Below are 16,657 nucleotides of genomic sequence, written 5' to 3'. Positions count from 1 at the left end.
ATGGTACCCATATTTAATTTAACGATAACTAGAGACGATATAATAATTATTTTGCGGAAATAGAATAGACGACAAGAAATGTTTTTTGTTCGAAAATTACACCATCGCTAGCAATAATGTGACCAGATATATTCATTATGGAAGTGGTATTTTACACTTATATTTCCATTGGTATTTTTGGGTAGTCAACTTGCGGCTGAAGTTGTCCCTAGAAAAATTATTAAGATAAACAGAAGTGTACACAAAAAAAAGTGAAAATTCTGAAATTGTACTTCAAAGTACAAAAACAAATAGCAAGGTAGGTAAGTGGGTTTAAAACCGCCTCGTTTATCATCGATTTGTGTTTATTTTGATTGCTTATTGCAATAAGACATTCAATTCATACGTATGCATGTGTACACATCGCATTGATAAGACGAAAAACGCAACAGCATGAAAACGAAGTAAACTAATTTTGTTATTTCTTGTGTTCACAGTATTTGCTCAAATAATTATATACTGCGTTCTTGGACAGCATGAGCGCATCGAGTGAAGGCGGCTCTGGTGGTCCGGTGGGTGGAGGAGGAGGCGCTAGTGGTACAGCTACGACAACGGCGCCTGGTAAGTGTATTTCTAGCGATATCTACTTAGTATATATGTTCACAATTGTACATATTTGTACATACATGTGTTGGCATTAGTATGTATACATAACATTTTTGGTGCTTTGCAATTGCACGTGTGTAGGTGTGTGTTTGTGTACGTGTTTTGTGTTAGTGTGTGCGCTTTCTTGTTAGTTCTCTTTTGTGCTCGCATACGCGCGCAGTGTTTGTTACACTTTTCTTTTGCGTCTCACATTCGTAGCATATGGCTGCGCCATATATGTGCAAGTGCGTTAGTATGTGTGTGCGTACATGTCTGTATATGTCTGTTTTGTTGTTACTGTCGATTCGTTATAGTGTTGCCACCACCAATCAGTAGTAGTACTTTTCGGCGTTGCCACTAAACTCAATTCAAAGAGTGTTGCTCCATTGCTTGTTTTTTTTATATATTTATTTTTGCACATACAGCAACACTAAAAGCCGTTAAGATTCGCACTCATCCAACAAACACAAAGCACTTGATAGCCCACAACACATCAACAACAACAGCCAATATCAATGCCATGGCAATACCCACATATTCACAATTTCGTGGCGCCTTAAACAGATACTCATTACATCAATTGCCAACATCCTCCTCAGGGCATTCCACAGTGGCAGCCAAAATAACGCATGTTAAACCGGACGGCGGCGGTGGCATTTCCATAACGGGCACGCCCATCCTCAGTGGCGGAACAATTAAGGTGGCCACTGCCGGCAACACGGTGCAGACATCCCTCAGCGGCACACCCATCTCTCTGAACACGGGGCAAGCAACCACGGCCGCCTCGATTCGCGCAATTGGCGCTGGCGGCCAATCGACCCAAGTACGTGTCGTCATGCCTATGATTAAGCAGCTGGAGAACGTCACGGCAACTGGTCGCACCCAAATCACAGCCATACCAGCGACGCCAGCAGCACGCAGCGTATCCAATGCCTCGATTACAGTCACACGGCCCGTCACCCAAGCCACCTACTTGCCACGCGCCAGCGTCACCGCCACCCAGATGAGCGGCGTGGGTGTGACGGGTGCTCAGCGACTTGTGACACCATTGCGTGCGACATCCACAGCCAGCGTTAATCCGGCATCTGGGCCAACGGGACTCGGTAGCAGCGGCAGCTTTGTACGCACCTCGCAACCATCGACTGTCATCTCGTCGGCGAGCAGCGCTGCTGCTGCTGCCTGGATGCAGAGTCCCACCGCAGTGCAGTTGATTCGTGCCATTCATCAGCCCAGGCAACGCATCATCACCACCTCAACGGGCGCCAGCGTTTCCACTACAGCTACACCAGTCCAGGCAAACACAGGTGAGTCACTCAAGTAACCACATTTCATACCCAATATAATGCATCACTCCTTTCCTTCTAGCTCTCTCCGTTTCGGCGGCTCAGTCGCTGCCACCGCAGCAAGCGGGTCCTTCAGGTGTGCCACAGGCTTATGTGGCCACTGTGTTGCCGCCGCGTCCGCATCAGGCGACGCTAGTTTATTCCTCAAATGTCTCAGCCGCCGGCTCGCCCACCACAAATCCAAATACTGGGCCGCAGTTCAATCCGCGCTTTGCCGTCGCTACCCCGCTGGGCGCTACAAATGCCGCTGGTGGCACGCCACCACGCCCGGTGGCACCACAGTGACGCCACGCCAAGTACGCCCCATACTGGGCAAGAGTTTTCCGACAGCCAAGCTCAATACGACCAGCATTAGCATTCGCGCTCCCAGCATACCGCAGCTCAGTTCGAGCGTTGCTCCACCGACGCCTGTGAGCGTCTCTGGTGGCGTCACTGTGGCGGGACGCGGACCAGGAGGAGCTGGCACTGCTGCCAGCGTGGCACCAGTGGCTTTGACTGCTAATCTGCCCACCACACGCATCATTCAGCTGCAGCAGCCGGCAACGGGCGGCGCCCAGCAAATAATTGGCTCGACGGCACGTTTGGCGGGCAACGTTATGCTGCAGCCTTTCCTCATGAGCACCACCCAAGCGGCTAAGATGGGTAAGCTTGTCATTCAATTGACTTTAGTTTGTTGAATTGTAAATGTTTTTTATCAAGCATACTCGACTGTAGCTTTCTTACTTGTTTACATTAGTCAAGAACTTCTTTCATCAAGTCATTCAAAGCCAATTGTATAATTCATTTAAAAAAGTTCCAACATTTGTGTGGTCAGACTTGCACTCTGAAGTAATCCTATCTGAAAAATATTGTGACTATTAAAAAGTCCGAAAATTAGTCCAAAGTCTTAAAAAAAAGGTTCATTAATCATTGAATAATTTATCTTCAAATATTAAAATGTAAATTCGAAACTAGTCTGGAAAAAACGTATTTTAGAATCAGTTTTCAAATTGAAATACAATAATGCAATGAGCAAACAGTTTTGTTTGTCTCACACAACGTTTGCCTTGCACTTCTTTCCAGTAAATTGTCAATATGTAAACTCTGCGTATGCTTGATATTTGAGGTTTCTGTTGACAGCTCATGCCAAACATATGTGTATTTGTGCGTTTGCATAGAAACGTCAGCTAGTAATGAGTATTTTTATTTTCATTGACTGACGTGCAGAAAATTTGCTTGCAAAACTTTTTCTAAATTGATATTTTTCATTGATTTCCCTAGGTATTCGACCGCCGGTAACAATGACAGCCAAAGTGCAACCCTCGCTGACCATCACACAACTGAATCCCATTGGCAAACTCTCCACAGCAGGCGGCGCAGCTGGTGCCACAATGCAGCCACAGGGCGTGGCCAGCATTCAAGCGGTGCCTAGTGTTTCGGCCACCAGCGTAACAACAAGTTCGGTGCCGGCAACAACGGGTGCAACGGCAGCAGCGGGTGGCGCCACCGTGTTGCCACTGACGCTGGGCGCACGTGGCGGACCGGCTAGCAACATCTTGACGGGCACACTGACACCCATCAAGAATGCCAGCGGCATCACCGTGGGCAAAATGATGATACCACAAGCAGCAGGCGTAGATGGGGCAGGCAGCGGTGGCTTGCCACCCGGCACCACGCCCACCAACGTCTTTATACAGCAGCGTGGAGGTAACGCGGGTGCCGTGAGCGTCTCGGCGGCCACAGCCACCTCGGTGGCCACATCTGTAGCGGGCACATCGTTCCTGCCGCAAGGAAGTTCAGCTATCTACTACGAATCGATGCCCGCGTCGACAGGCGTGCTTTCACTGACGACGACGACGGTGACGCAGAGCACACACACTCACGGACAACAGGCGCAGGCTCAGCTGGTGAGCAGCGGCGCCAGCGGCAGTTTGTCCGTCTCCTCGCTGCCATTTGCCAGCCACGCACAAGCCATTGGCTCCGCAGCTGGCGGCTCAACTGCCACTTTCACCGTGCTGCCATCGTCGGCAGCCGGCGGCAGTCGCACCATTGGACATCAGCAGCTCATCATACCGGCGGGCGCAGCGCATGCGGGCGGTGCTCCGCCCCAGCACATGGTTATACCGCTGCACACGTCGGTCAAGGTGACAACGGGCGCGGCGCCTACAACAACGGGTGGTGGCGCCACCGTAAGTGCGCTGCCCATGCCGATCCCTGTGCCGGTGGCAGCCAATGCGCTGGTCTCCAATTTCATGCGCAAACGTGATGCTGAAGGATCGCCCATACGTGGCGTTAAGAATCTGGCTCCCACGCTGCTCTCGATGAGCAGCAATACCAATGCAACAAACGCATCCACAGCTAGCATGACAGCTGTGAATTTGGCTGGCGGCTCTGCCTTCAATCTGCAGCCCGTTTCTGTGGCGCCAGCACCACAAATTGCTGCGGCTGCGGCGTCGGCGGGAGCAACTGTCACCAGCTCGGCACTCACCGTGGAGGCGTTGGCCAAGAAGGAGCGCGAGCGAGTTAACTCTGCGATTGTAAGCGCTGCTGCAGCGGTCGCTTCGTCGGCATCGACAGCGTCTGCTTCGACTACAGCGGGCAGCATTGTGAGCACACGCAATATGCGCGCTGAATCGCCGGCATCCTCGGATGGTTCCACGACTGTATCGGCCAATTCGTCACCCGGCGTGGATCAGCAGATACAGGACAGCAATTTGAGCATTAATCGCATTGGGGATGAAGCAAGCAGCTCCACTGCAACGCACTTCAATCCCATCAATGAGGTGAGTTGCGAAATCGTGTTGATTAAACTAAAGAATAAATTGCTAATTGATAATCTCTGCCTCTTCAGATGTATGCAACTCATCAATCAACGCTGCCGCCAAACATGTCGCACTCAACACTGGTCGCACGTGTGGGCAGCGCCTTTGTGGATGTGTCGCAGCTGCAAGGTGCACATCATGTGGCCAGCTCTGGACAGTTGCCCCAAACGCGCATGAATGGTAACAGCTACGATGGCCTGGCGCGCAAGAAACCACGCCGATCGACGTAAGCTATTTAGTATTCATGTATTGGTATACGTAATTGAATATTTGTATTTGCTTCACAGCAACGATAGTCAGCACTCGAATCAGAGCCAGGCTTCGTTGTCGTTGTCGCTGCCGCCGCCAACTGGGAGCGTGAGCAGTCACAGCAGCAGCACCACACAGGAAGCCACATCGCTATTCATTCAACAGCAGCAGCAACAACAGCAGCAGCAACAGTTGCAACATCAGCCGCACAACAATGGTGGACTGCTGGTAACAGCAGCTGCAGCTGGAGGCAGCGTAGCAGTCACAACTAATGCCAGCTCGAATGCCGCAGATGTGAACAATCATCGTCTGGCGGGCAGCGCAACACCAGCCGTTGCTGGCAACAAGGAGAACGCCAATCCAGTTGACTTTGTGCTGCGACGTCCGCGCAATTGTGCGCTGCTTAATGTAAGCTTTTAAGCAGCTCAACAAAGTGAAGTTCAATTTATTAAGAGTTTTCCTTTTTCTACGACAGACTTACAAGCCAACGCACAAGTTGGCCAACAATCATTTCCATCGCTATACGGATGTGAAGCCGCGCGAGGAGCGACGCGCCACAGTCATTGATCTGGCCAATCAACCCAATGTCCAAGGCAAAATTAGCGGCTGGAAGCTTTACCATCTGCGTTCACAAATGGAGGATCTGGTAGGTTTCAAAAAATTATATTTCGATTGAGAATAAGTAATAAGTCTTTTGTATTGTAGAATGATTCGGAAATGGTTAGTCTTGGTCAACTGGAGACCATGTTGAAGGAGCTCGAGAAGGACAAGGACAAGCATGGTGACATTGAGCGCGTCAGTGAGCTATTAAAGGTTAGTTTCTGCTCCAGTTGTAGATTTACTATAAATACTAATTTAATTTAAATGTTGCAGGGTAATATACAACGCAGCAAGATTATAACCGATGGCATTAACGAGGCGCAAAATCAATTGATGAAAATCTTTGACCACAAACCTCATGTGACTGACATTATCAATCGTTTGCAATCGAAACGCAACTTTAAGAAACGTGAAAAGCTATAAGAAAAAGCAAAAAGCCAAGACAATGTGAAAATGTAAAGCAAATGGAAGCAGACAACGACACGTTGAGCCTTTAGCTATATGGACTTCATGTATTTGATAGGGAATGTGTATATTTGCCTAATATATATTTAACTATGTATGTCATTAGCTTAAAGTTAGCATAATCACTTTTAACATTTGTAAGATACCAATTTACAAAAACAACAGACCCTAAACCATAAACAACAACAAAAATGAAAAAACTACAACACAACAATATGCAATATTTTTTCATGTTCTTAAGAGAAAGTAAAATAAAATACAAGATTTTAAGATATACAAATTTTTGAATACGATTTATTGACTTTCCTGAATTGTACAAATGAATACAACGAAGGTTTTTGTTATAGATTAAAAATTTATTGCTACTGAAAGAGAGGTTTAGAGCTGATCTTCTACATGGGTGGAGGCGGCGGCACACCGTTGAACATAGGATGCATGGCTGGACGAGGTGGCCCAGGCATTGGAAAACCGGCTGGTGGTCCCAAGGCACGATGTAGATTCGGTGGTGGCGGCGGCAAGATCTTGGGTTCGAATTTAAATGCAAATTGCAAAAAGAATTGTTTGGTATCTCGATTCAAATGTGTCCAGAACTTGCCCTCTGTCTTGTCGACCTCGCGCGACGGCACTTTAAAGCCAATTGTCTCGTATGGTTCAGCCGCAAAGAGTAAGTACTGCCATTTACGATCTGGGGGCTCAATCTTTTGCTCGTAGGCGGACATAAAACGATGGCGCGGCACAACACCTTCGCTGATCTCGGGATAATCGATTTGGAAAAGCAGCGACTGCTGGCCATTGGAGAGTTCACGCTGTTTGGTTACCCGATAGCCGGGACGTCCGATTTTCACAAACTTCTTTGGCTCCACACGCGGTTTCTCCGGCGCTAGCAGTGATGAGGGTGCCTCCTTGGCTTCTTTGGCGGCACGGCGGGCCAAGTTCTCTTGATGCTTTTTGCCTTGGGTGTGGGCCAAGTAGCTGCCCTCGTTGTTGTGCAGCGTCAAACAGAGTTTGCATTCATAAGAACCGAGGTGGTTCTTCATAAAATAAGGATCCTTGTTTAGATCGATGGTTTCAAGCGCCAGCTGTCGCAGTCGCTCCTTGCGCTCGCGATTTGACTCCGACCATGAGGCGACGCCACCGCTACCGGTTTTGCCACCGGCGCGATTTTGGAAATCCATATTTTCAGTTAATTTTTTATAAAATACACACCGAGCAAAACGTAAACGTTGTTTTAAGAAAAGAAAACAGTGTTGTCCAAGTGTTGCAAAAAACCGATAAATATTCATCTACAATGAACCCCGATACCTTTTTCTCCGATAACCATTATTTATTAGGTTAAATGTTTACTATTTCCGGTATTTAATGAAAAATAAATAAAGTTATATTAATGTATTTATTAAATATGCGATTCTCCCATGAAAACTGGAAAACCGGCATTTAAGCATAATAATCGCTTGCCAGTGTTGCTCTGAGTACTTGATAATCAACAATCAATTGATAGACATCGATGCATCGACCTATCGAGCTGCACATGCTTCAGTCATTTGTATTTCGTACAAAAAATGGTTAAAAAAATTAAAACTCTTGATAATCACAAAATAAGCGTGTATGAGAAAAACAAGTGGTTTTCAAAAAGTGTAGAATTTTAAAATTTCGTTGTGATTGAAAAAGTGTCGTTAAGCAAATACAAAGAAATACTTAAGTACGCATGTAAATTGTGAAAATTATTAACATTTTGCTGCGTAATTGTTGCTGACTACAAGTTGAAACAACCAATTGAAATGGATAAAGATAGTTTTAAAGTACCGCACGGAGTGGTCAATTCAAACCACGCTAGAAACGACCAACCAAAAGACAACAGCAACAATAATGCGATGCCCTCGCAGTCGCCGTCGTCGTCAACGCAGGCGTCGCCTTCGACACAGCCTAAAAGAATTATCAATAAAATTCCATTGGATTTCACAAAATTAAAACAGGCTGGCTTAGACAGAAAGCTGGCGGAAGCATTGAGCAAACAACAAAATTTGTCAGCGGTAAAGAAAATTGCATCAGCAACAACAACGTTGTCGCCGTCGCCAAGCTCTGCTTCCGTCACTGCCGCTGCCTCTGCTACAACACTAACAGCGACGGCGACAGCATCCTCAATACAAAAGCAAAAGCAACGTGATCGCCCACCTGGTAATTTTATTAAATTATTAGTTTTGTAATTGCATTTAAAAACAATTCTTGAAATTTTCTAAAAATTTACTTAAAAAAATATGTATTTATGTTGCTATTTTGGCAATCGAATTTAGGAAATAGTTTGTGGCGGTGCTCGTTGAGTCCGCACACATTTTTGATGGTTAAGAATAAACTCACCATGGGTTTGATTTTGACATCATCGTTCTTAAATATGTGCGAAACTTTTTTTTGTTAATTGGAAAGTTTTAAAGCGTAGGAATTTATTTTTTTAATTACATAAGATTTTATATGGGATCTGTGTAAAAAAAAAATATTTATTTTTCAATTTCATATTCATTTATTATTCTTAATGATTTGAAAAAAAAAAACTTTTTTTTAAAATTATTTTTGTATAAAAAAAAAATTGACAGTAAAAATTAATATTTAATAATACGCTAAATGACTTTATATGGCGTATTATATTTTTTTTTTGACTCCAGTATCGTGTAATAGTTACAAGAGTCACCCTCGACACGATGTTGTGGCCTCTTTCGATGGTGTAGTATGATAATGTGCGGGGTATGATGTTACGACAAAACAGCGGTCTAGAGTTCAATTCACAGTAGAGGTTAGGTTGCAATTTATGAAAACAAATTATTTGCGCTACTTAAAAATGTTAGTTTTTTAATTGCCTCTATTTAATTTAATTTAGTAGATTTCTAAAAATTATATATTTTGAAAATAAAATAAATTAACAATTTGTATATGATTTTAGCTATTTTGCCTACTAGAAAGAAGCAAACGTCGAATTTAGTTGCTGTGGACGAACAATCGTTGCAGATAAAAGCGATGATTAAGAATAAAATACTTAACAAGATGACTAAAAATCATGAAGCAAACGCAACAACAACCACGACAACGACACCAGCAACTCCGGAAGTTAACACGAACGCAGCAAGGAGTTTTACTTCGCCCATCGCAAAAGCGGATGTGACTGCGCGTCCTAAGCTGCTGCTCAACTTGGTTAATCAATTGCCCAAGCATCGGGCAATGTGCGGTGTCAGTCGACAGGCACGTCAACAGCCAACACCAACCACATCTCAACCAATGACATCGTTATCACCATCACCATCGCCATCCACACCACAGCCTAAGCAACAACAGCCAGTTTCTCCGCCAGTTCCAACTTCGAAACCATTGATTGTGCTGGAGAACAAGGTGTTGGCGCCCAACGAAAAAATCGATCTCAATGATCTGCGACTGTCCAAAGGAGCGCCTATTGCGCTGCCGCCAAAGGTCGTGAATGCCCCGGAATCGGAGAGTGTCAAGAGTGCGCCGCGCATTTTGCAATTGCCTGGCTCGGGTGCCAAGAAGGTCATCTTGAATGCCCATAAGCTGAAAATGTCGCGTGAGCAAATCTCTCAATTGGCCAAGCAGATTAGCAAACAGGCGGAACAACATCCAGTTGCCAAGCCCAAAGCAGATGCACCTCCAATTCTACAAGACATCCCTGCAGCGATAGAACAACAGACGTCGCTGATATCGCCGGTCGTCGAAGAAACTGAAGGTAAGAGGAGGGCTAGGCCTTCGTTAAATGCGCAATCTTCTTCATCAGATGCAGCTTCAATTTCAAGCATTATTCAAGACATCCCTGCACCCTTAGAGCTGCAGACATCGTTGATATCACCAGTCGGTGAAGAAACTCCAGCTAAGTGGAAAGACAAGCCCTCATTAGATCCACCCCCTATGCCATCACCATCACTCTCCGCCGTGGATTTTATTGCACAGCTAAAGGCAAGCAACTCCATCAACTACATGGATCTATCAGCCGAGGAGATGAGCATGAATGCTTTGTTTATGGGTTGCGAAACTCCCACTTCTTCAGCAACTCCAGAAGCATCGTTTTTAAAAGTTCTGAAGTCACCATTTATACCAACGCCTGCTTCAACTCCTGAACCAAGTTCAACACCCACATTTCCATCAACTTCTGCATCAATTCTTGAAACGATTCCCGCACCAAGTTCTCCTGTTCTTTCATCCTCTTCTGCCACGATTTCTGAGGCATGCAATGCCGAGGATGAACTGCCGATTGGCAAGATTTTGCAAATGGATGACATGGATATTCTGCATGCAACAATGAATGTGAATGATAACGAACCGAATGTATTGTGCATTAGTCCAAATGCAATTAAACTGCAAACAAGTCTGTTGATTGCAGAGCCAATTATGGAGACAGATACCACAGTCTTAGAAAGCCAGAGCAGTTTATCAACTACTTCAACAGAGGTGGTAACAACGCCTCAAGAGGAGCCCAAGAAGGTGGAGGAAATGCCAACAACTCCAGTTGAGAATAAAGAGGAAAAACCAACAAATACGCGGCTGCCTTTTAGATCCAAAAAGGGCAAAATAAATTTGGTGCAGCGTAATAAAAAAGCTAGTGTTGCAAAAAATACCAATATTAAACAAGCTGTAAAAAAGGTTGAGGAGGAGACTGATGCAGCCGACGGAACAGAGATGGAGATTAATGTTAATTTTTCCGAGAAAATGGAGGAGGAGGAACAAATTGTAGGAAAACATAATAACAACATATTCGAAGAAGAAAATGAAGAAATTGCGCATAAGAAAAGAAAAACTAATATTCAAAATGCTAATGAAAGCGAAGTAATTGTTAAAAATAATATTAAAAAAGCTAATGAAAGCGAAGTAATTGTAAATAATGTAGTTAAAGTTAATGAGAAGAAAATTACAGAAGTTGTAGAGGACCAAAGAGTAGAAAACACCAAAATTAATATTGAAACAACTTCTGAAACCAGAAAAAACGAAGAAGTTGTTGAGCCTAACGAAAAATTGGCAAATAACGAAATAAATCAAGTTAATTTAAATTCAACCATGGAAAGTAATGAATGTGCAGAGGAAACAAATGCAGAATGTTTAGAAAAAGCAGAGGAAAAGGAACCGAATACAACGCTGATCTCACCAAAGAAGGAGCTTAATAATTCTGTTCAAACGACTGAAGAAACGCCTTTAAATGTCAACAGGGAAAAGAATCTATCGCAGCTATATCATCCACCCAAAATGACAAGGTCTAAGCAAAAGTTAAACAACACTGATGTCAACAAAAGCGAGGAAAACCCAACATCATCCTTGTCTCTTATGGAGGTGCTTTCCCAAGAGGAACCACAGCCTCAGGGAGAACCGCAGTTGCCATTTCGTCAAGAAGCCGTAAATTCAGCGAGCGTCGAAAAAGCGCCAACGGAAGCCAAGGGTATTCAAAATTTGTTGAAACACTTGGCAGCCGAAAATGTTGTGCCTCTAAATAAAGAGAGTAAGGATAACAAGGAGACCAAGTCTGAGGAGCCGGCCAAAGCGCCCAGAAAGAAGCTGTTGAAAACAAGACCCGTGTTGAATGCGAAAAGAGCATCCAAGGTTGTGCCATCAAAGACAGAAGCGTTGCATCCGCGAAAGAGAGCTTTGCTAGTGGAAAATAAAACGAATGGAGCGCATCGAACATCAAGTACGAGCGATGATGAGAATATCATGTTTCATGGTTTCGATGTAGAAGCTGGCACCAGTAAAAGTGTGTCGAGTTTAAGGCATACTGGAACGGATATTAGTGACGATGCCACGCCCGATTACGATGAGACGGAGGAGGATCCGCAGCCAGAGTGCGAATCGGTGGCCAAGAGACCAAGGACTGACCCGGCACCAGCCGAGAAGCAGCTTGAGGCAATCCCCGAGCAGATTGACAAGGAAAAGGCTGAAGAAATCCCAGAGCAGATCGACAAGAAGGTGAGCCAAACCTCTGAGCAGCTTGGTAGCGAAAATGTTGAATTAATATCAGAACAGATCGAAGAGGAGGAGAGACAAAAGACCACAGATCAGCTTAATAGAGATACGACTGAAATTATAACAGAGCACATTGATAAGGACAAGGATGAAACAAGCATAGAGCAAAATGATGAGATCAAACAAAAAGTATTTGACGAGCAAAACGACAAAGATTCAGAGGAGATGAATAACTCGGAAGCTACAGCAATTTCCGAACCCATCGACAAGGAAGAGATTGAAGTAATTCAAGAACCAATAGAGGACAGAAAGCTTAAAGCAAAACGAAACCATCCAGTCAACAAGAAAAAACTGAAGGATACACAAGAGATTGCTAAGGCAGAAGTTGAAGCAGTTCTCGATTCAATAGAAGCAATTACAGAGCCGATCGACGAGAATAAGCCTAAAAAAGAACCAAAGCCGACCAAGCAGAAATCTAAGAAATCTGTTAAAGATCAATTGAATAATGAAGCGATAGAAACAATCACACAGGCCGTTGATCAATCTCAACCAATTTCAGAGGAACAAGTCCCTAAGCAGATAGATAAAGAAGTGCCGCAAGCAATCCCAGAGCTTAACGAACTTCAAATAATCTCAGAGCCAAATAAGCCTAAGCTAAAAGTTGTTCCAAAGCAGAATAACAAGAGAAAGCAGAAGAAAACAGAGAAGAAACACGATCAAACTCTAGAAATAGACAATCAGGTTCAACAAATCCCAGAAGCAGAAAAATCTGAAGGCAGACTTGATAAAAACGATACGGAAGAGCCCAAAGCAAGCGAACCACCAGAAGTAATCTCAGAACCAGAAAAAAGCAAGCGGAAAGTAAGCCGAAAGTCTAAGGAAAGAGAAAAGCTTGAAGAGGAAAAACCAAGCACTTCTGGTGAGAAGCAATCAGAGCTAGCTGAGACCCTAGTTGTCGAGCCAGCAGTCGCGAAAAACAGACGCCGTCAGCGATCAAAAGTGCCAGAGTCTAGCCAAATGGAATGTGTACAAAATAAGACTGAAGCAAAAGAAGCTGCAGCGCCTGCCACAAGAAAGCGCAAGCGGCAGAGTCAAGATGTTAGAAAGTCGACGGATTCCACGGAAGATGCAACAAAAGCTGAAGTAGAAGATGTGCCACTGGCAAAGCGAGCACGCAGAGGACGCCCAGCAAGAGTCACTCCAGTGTCCACGAACGCTGAGTTTCCAACTCCTACCGGACGTGGCCGTAAAAGCAAAACAGTTGCAGCAGAAGCTACAACTGAGGGTCACACAGAATCCAAGCCGGATATTGTGTCTTCCACACCCATTAAAGCAGAGACAACGAAGCGAAATCGTCGTTCAAACATCGCTACACCTGCAGTTTCTACAGATTCGGAAAACGTGGAATCGGATTGCACAGCTATTCTTTCAGTTACGACAGTCAACTCCACACCGGAATGTGCACCTAAGAAAAGAGGTCGTAGGCCAAAGTTGTTTGACATTTCAGCGCTTGACCAAACTCCAAAGGCTGAGGGAATAAGAGAAAATTATGCCGAAGGGCTAACGTTCAAATTCGAAGGTCCAGATTACTGGCCAAAATCAGTGGACATAAATTTACGCCTCTTTCTCATACGCAACCGTGAGCAGCTGGAGACCGACGAAGATCTACGAGAGGATGGTCGTGGTGAGGGACCAGTACAGTGTGGACTGTGCTTTGTGCGTTGTGAGAAGGACCAATGGAAGACTCATCTCTCCGAACACTATGGCGTTGGTTGGCCCATTGACGCTAAGCCATATGTGAGTAATAATTTGCTGTTGATATTTGTCCGAATATACAAATGAATGTAATTCTATTTTACAGTACGTCACGCGGAGTCTTATGCTGGCTCCGATGATGAGCTATGCCAAGAGTGGACGTCGGCTAACTTGTCGCCTCTGTGGTCGAACGTTGGCTTCTGGTCTGGGCATGTTGTTGCATCTGGAGGGCTGTGGCGCCGTACATCAACGTGTTCAATGCGATATCTGCAATAATTTCTACGCCACAACGTTCATCACCACCCATGTGCGCCATTGCCAAATTCGTCAGGTAAAAATGGAACCAGAAGCTGCCACGGATACAACAACAGCTGATGAGAGCACTCCGGTATTCAGTAACGCGGGTCGCGCAAAGCGCAAGTCAACCATCAAGTAAGTCATAGCAAATAATTATATTTTATAATTCTTTGTAATTAAGTGAATAATCACAATTATTTATAATCAGAGCTGAAACAAAGCTGCAGAAAATGGCAGCGCAACTGGGAGATGAGCAAAAGCGACAGAAGGGAGCTGATTTTGAAAACGATTCCTCGGATTACGATATGAACGTCGATAAGGAATCATCGGAAGAATATGAGTCTGAAGGTGTAGACTCCAATGAGGAAGATGATCAAGCTAATTCAAAAGGGGAAGATTACGTAAAAGGCAAGAAATCCCGCGACGTTGGATTAGCTGCAAATTCCTCACGCATTTGTGAGTCAAATAATCTACGCAAATTAAATGAATTTACTTAAAATATAATAAATATTACAGCTGCTGAAGTCCTGAAGTCGGAAGGCGATTTAGCTGTGCGATGGAAATATTTGTAAGTCAAATAATCAATTATTCTAAAAATTATGTTTTTATCAATTAATTGATTTTTCTTTAATTAGCATTGCCAAAAACTATTCCAACAATCCGCTGTATGCCAGTTTATTACCCTATTATGAACAACTGTCTCATGCCGAGGCCATCAAACTGCTGCCCTCCAGGGAGTCGTCATCAATGCGCTATGCCTATGGCCATAAGGTTCATGACTGGCTGCGACTAGCGCCCTTGGAGGCTTTTAATAAGGAAGGCAAGTGTAATATTTAAGCACTTAATCAACACTTCATTTAATTAATTCTATTTCTCATTGCAGATGAATTTGTGTGTCATTTGGGCAAGCCTATTAAAAAGCTCGCTTGGGTTCCCTTGCCCCCGTCCGTTGAAACGCAATATTTGTTGTGCTCTCAGCGTCCAAAGATGCTTAGCTTTACGCGACAGTTTAAGGACAAACAGCAGGATGATCTGCTGTTGTTGATGGAGTGCAAAGTGGCTGCGAGTGACAAACGGAAAGAATGGCCTCTGCAAATTCGTCTGCACTATGGCATACGTGTTCAGGAAACAGTAAACAGCTTCGAATTTATGCCAAGTGGTGGTTACGATGAGTCCACTAATCGATTGGGTCTTTTAGCCGTAGGCAGTTCAGCAGGTGTGGTCATTTATGCGCTGCCGTTGCTGTTGACTAAGAGTAAGACTGTTCGTCAGGATGAAAGTCCAGTAATTGTATTGGAGCCAGGCATCACATTAAGCCTTGATATAAATAATCCTGTGCGGGATCCTTGTAGCATAATATCCTGGTCTCAAGTATGTCAAAATTAAAGCTTTGTCAAACTATTGACTTAATTTTCTTTAATTTGTAGGCATCTGGACACAAGCTGCTGGTGACTGGATATGCTAGCGGAAACGTTGCCTTCTGGAATATGGACGATGTGGACGGTCTCAATTGCATTGAGCAGAATAACCAACGGCACTTACTGCCAGCACACTACTTTTATTTCGGCGAACGCAGCATACAAAGTAAGTATAAATAATAATAAGCTTGTTATTTACTATTGGCTTATTCATCAATTTTTTTTGTAACCCTCTTTAGACTTGGAACTGCATTATGATACAAAAGGCGCACGGTGGCTGGCTGTTGGCACCGCTGTGCGTAAATACTGCGTCTATGACATTGCCAATTGGTCTCATCCCTTAGCAATACTTGGGGATATGATTATCAACTTGTTTCTGGGCAGCATGATCTGGTCTCCCTTGTGGAGTTCCTTAATCATTGGCTGCTCTCAGTTGACGAGAGCTCGTAAGTGTTTCTATCGTTCATCCAAACTGTCAAAATTTCTAATAATAATTTCATTGTGCTTAGAATTTCCCCGTTTGATTTCCATAAATCCTTTGGAGATGATTATCTCTCGTCAAAAGACACTGGATGTGATGATGAACACCATTCGCGATATGCATTTCAACTATGATCAAAATATGGTCGCATCGATCTCGGACAACGGAGATCTTGCTTTTATCCAAGCTAATGAGTTTTCATCGGACTCTGCTTTAAGAAAACGAAAAAAGAAAAATCCTTTCATCGCCTGTGAGGCGAACTTTCTGGGTGATGATGTGGAGCCAAAGCACGTGAGCCCGGAAGTATTTCAAAGAGATTATGGTCTTCTGCTTAGACCAATCAGATGTGGAGTGGAAAGGGACAAGGCTTCCAGTTACCAAGACCCGAAGCGAGAGCCCAGTTTTAGTATGCGAAATATGATTCGATCTAATTCGGTGCGTTGGAACTGGAATAGTTCAGCAACGAACTGGGTAGCTGTCGGAGCTGAGCATGGACTGTTGCGGATCGTAAAATACAAAACGGACAATTAAGTCTAGGTCGTTAAAATTAATATTGAGATTTTTGTTTACACTAATTAAGAATGTTGATTGCTTTCTAAGATTATATAAAAATTTATTTGAATATAATGAAATAATTTATTAGAACTCGTTATATAATACAAATAAGAAAATATATGTTAT

The 16,657-nt window shown here is 44.1% G+C and overlaps 3 protein-coding genes across 5 annotated transcripts; 2 read left to right on the top strand and 1 right to left on the bottom strand.

The window, feature by feature from the left end:
• Positions 1 to 156: 156 nt before the first annotated feature.
• Positions 157 to 6,621, top strand: LOC117568551 (pneumococcal serine-rich repeat protein). Its single transcript, XM_034249271.2, is given in 11 exon segments — positions 157 to 298; positions 477 to 600; positions 1,224 to 1,928; positions 1,990 to 2,222; positions 2,225 to 2,609; positions 3,228 to 4,729; positions 4,798 to 4,994; positions 5,056 to 5,425; positions 5,493 to 5,663; positions 5,723 to 5,830; positions 5,891 to 6,621. Coding segments are annotated over 10 exon segments (3,906 nt in total). The 5' UTR covers positions 157 to 298; positions 477 to 515; the 3' UTR covers positions 6,041 to 6,621.
• On the bottom strand, positions 6,347 to 7,338 carry LOC117567683 (splicing factor 3A subunit 2). Its single transcript, XM_034247807.2, has one exon. The coding sequence runs from the start codon at positions 7,255 to 7,257 to the stop codon at positions 6,475 to 6,477; it is 783 nt and encodes a 260-aa protein (XP_034103698.1). The 5' UTR covers positions 7,258 to 7,338; the 3' UTR covers positions 6,347 to 6,474.
• Positions 7,339 to 7,525: 187 nt separating this feature from the next.
• On the top strand, positions 7,526 to 16,639 carry LOC117567682 (muscle M-line assembly protein unc-89). Of its 3 annotated transcripts, none has more exons than XM_052005605.1 (11): positions 7,526 to 8,257; positions 9,015 to 9,806; positions 9,903 to 13,822; positions 13,887 to 14,212; positions 14,286 to 14,533; positions 14,594 to 14,645; positions 14,713 to 14,897; positions 14,961 to 15,448; positions 15,505 to 15,661; positions 15,735 to 15,941; positions 16,005 to 16,639. In XM_052005605.1, exons 1-11 carry the CDS (start codon positions 7,861 to 7,863, stop codon positions 16,505 to 16,507), a joined length of 7,275 nt encoding a protein of 2,424 aa, XP_051861565.1. In that variant the 5' UTR covers positions 7,526 to 7,860; the 3' UTR covers positions 16,508 to 16,639. The 3 variants fall into 3 exon arrangements, with proteins under 3 accessions (XP_051861565.1, XP_051861564.1, XP_034103696.1); XM_052005604.1 differs by having other exon boundaries at positions 9,885 to 13,822; XM_034247805.2 differs by having other exon boundaries at positions 9,015 to 13,822.
• Positions 16,640 to 16,657: the final 18 nt, after the last annotated feature.

Source organism: Drosophila albomicans, chromosome 3 (assembly GCF_009650485.2).
Source record: "Drosophila albomicans strain 15112-1751.03 chromosome 3, ASM965048v2, whole genome shotgun sequence".
Taxonomy (NCBI): domain Eukaryota; kingdom Metazoa; phylum Arthropoda; class Insecta; order Diptera; family Drosophilidae; genus Drosophila; species Drosophila albomicans.
This window is presented reverse-complemented; position numbering and strand designations above follow the sequence as displayed.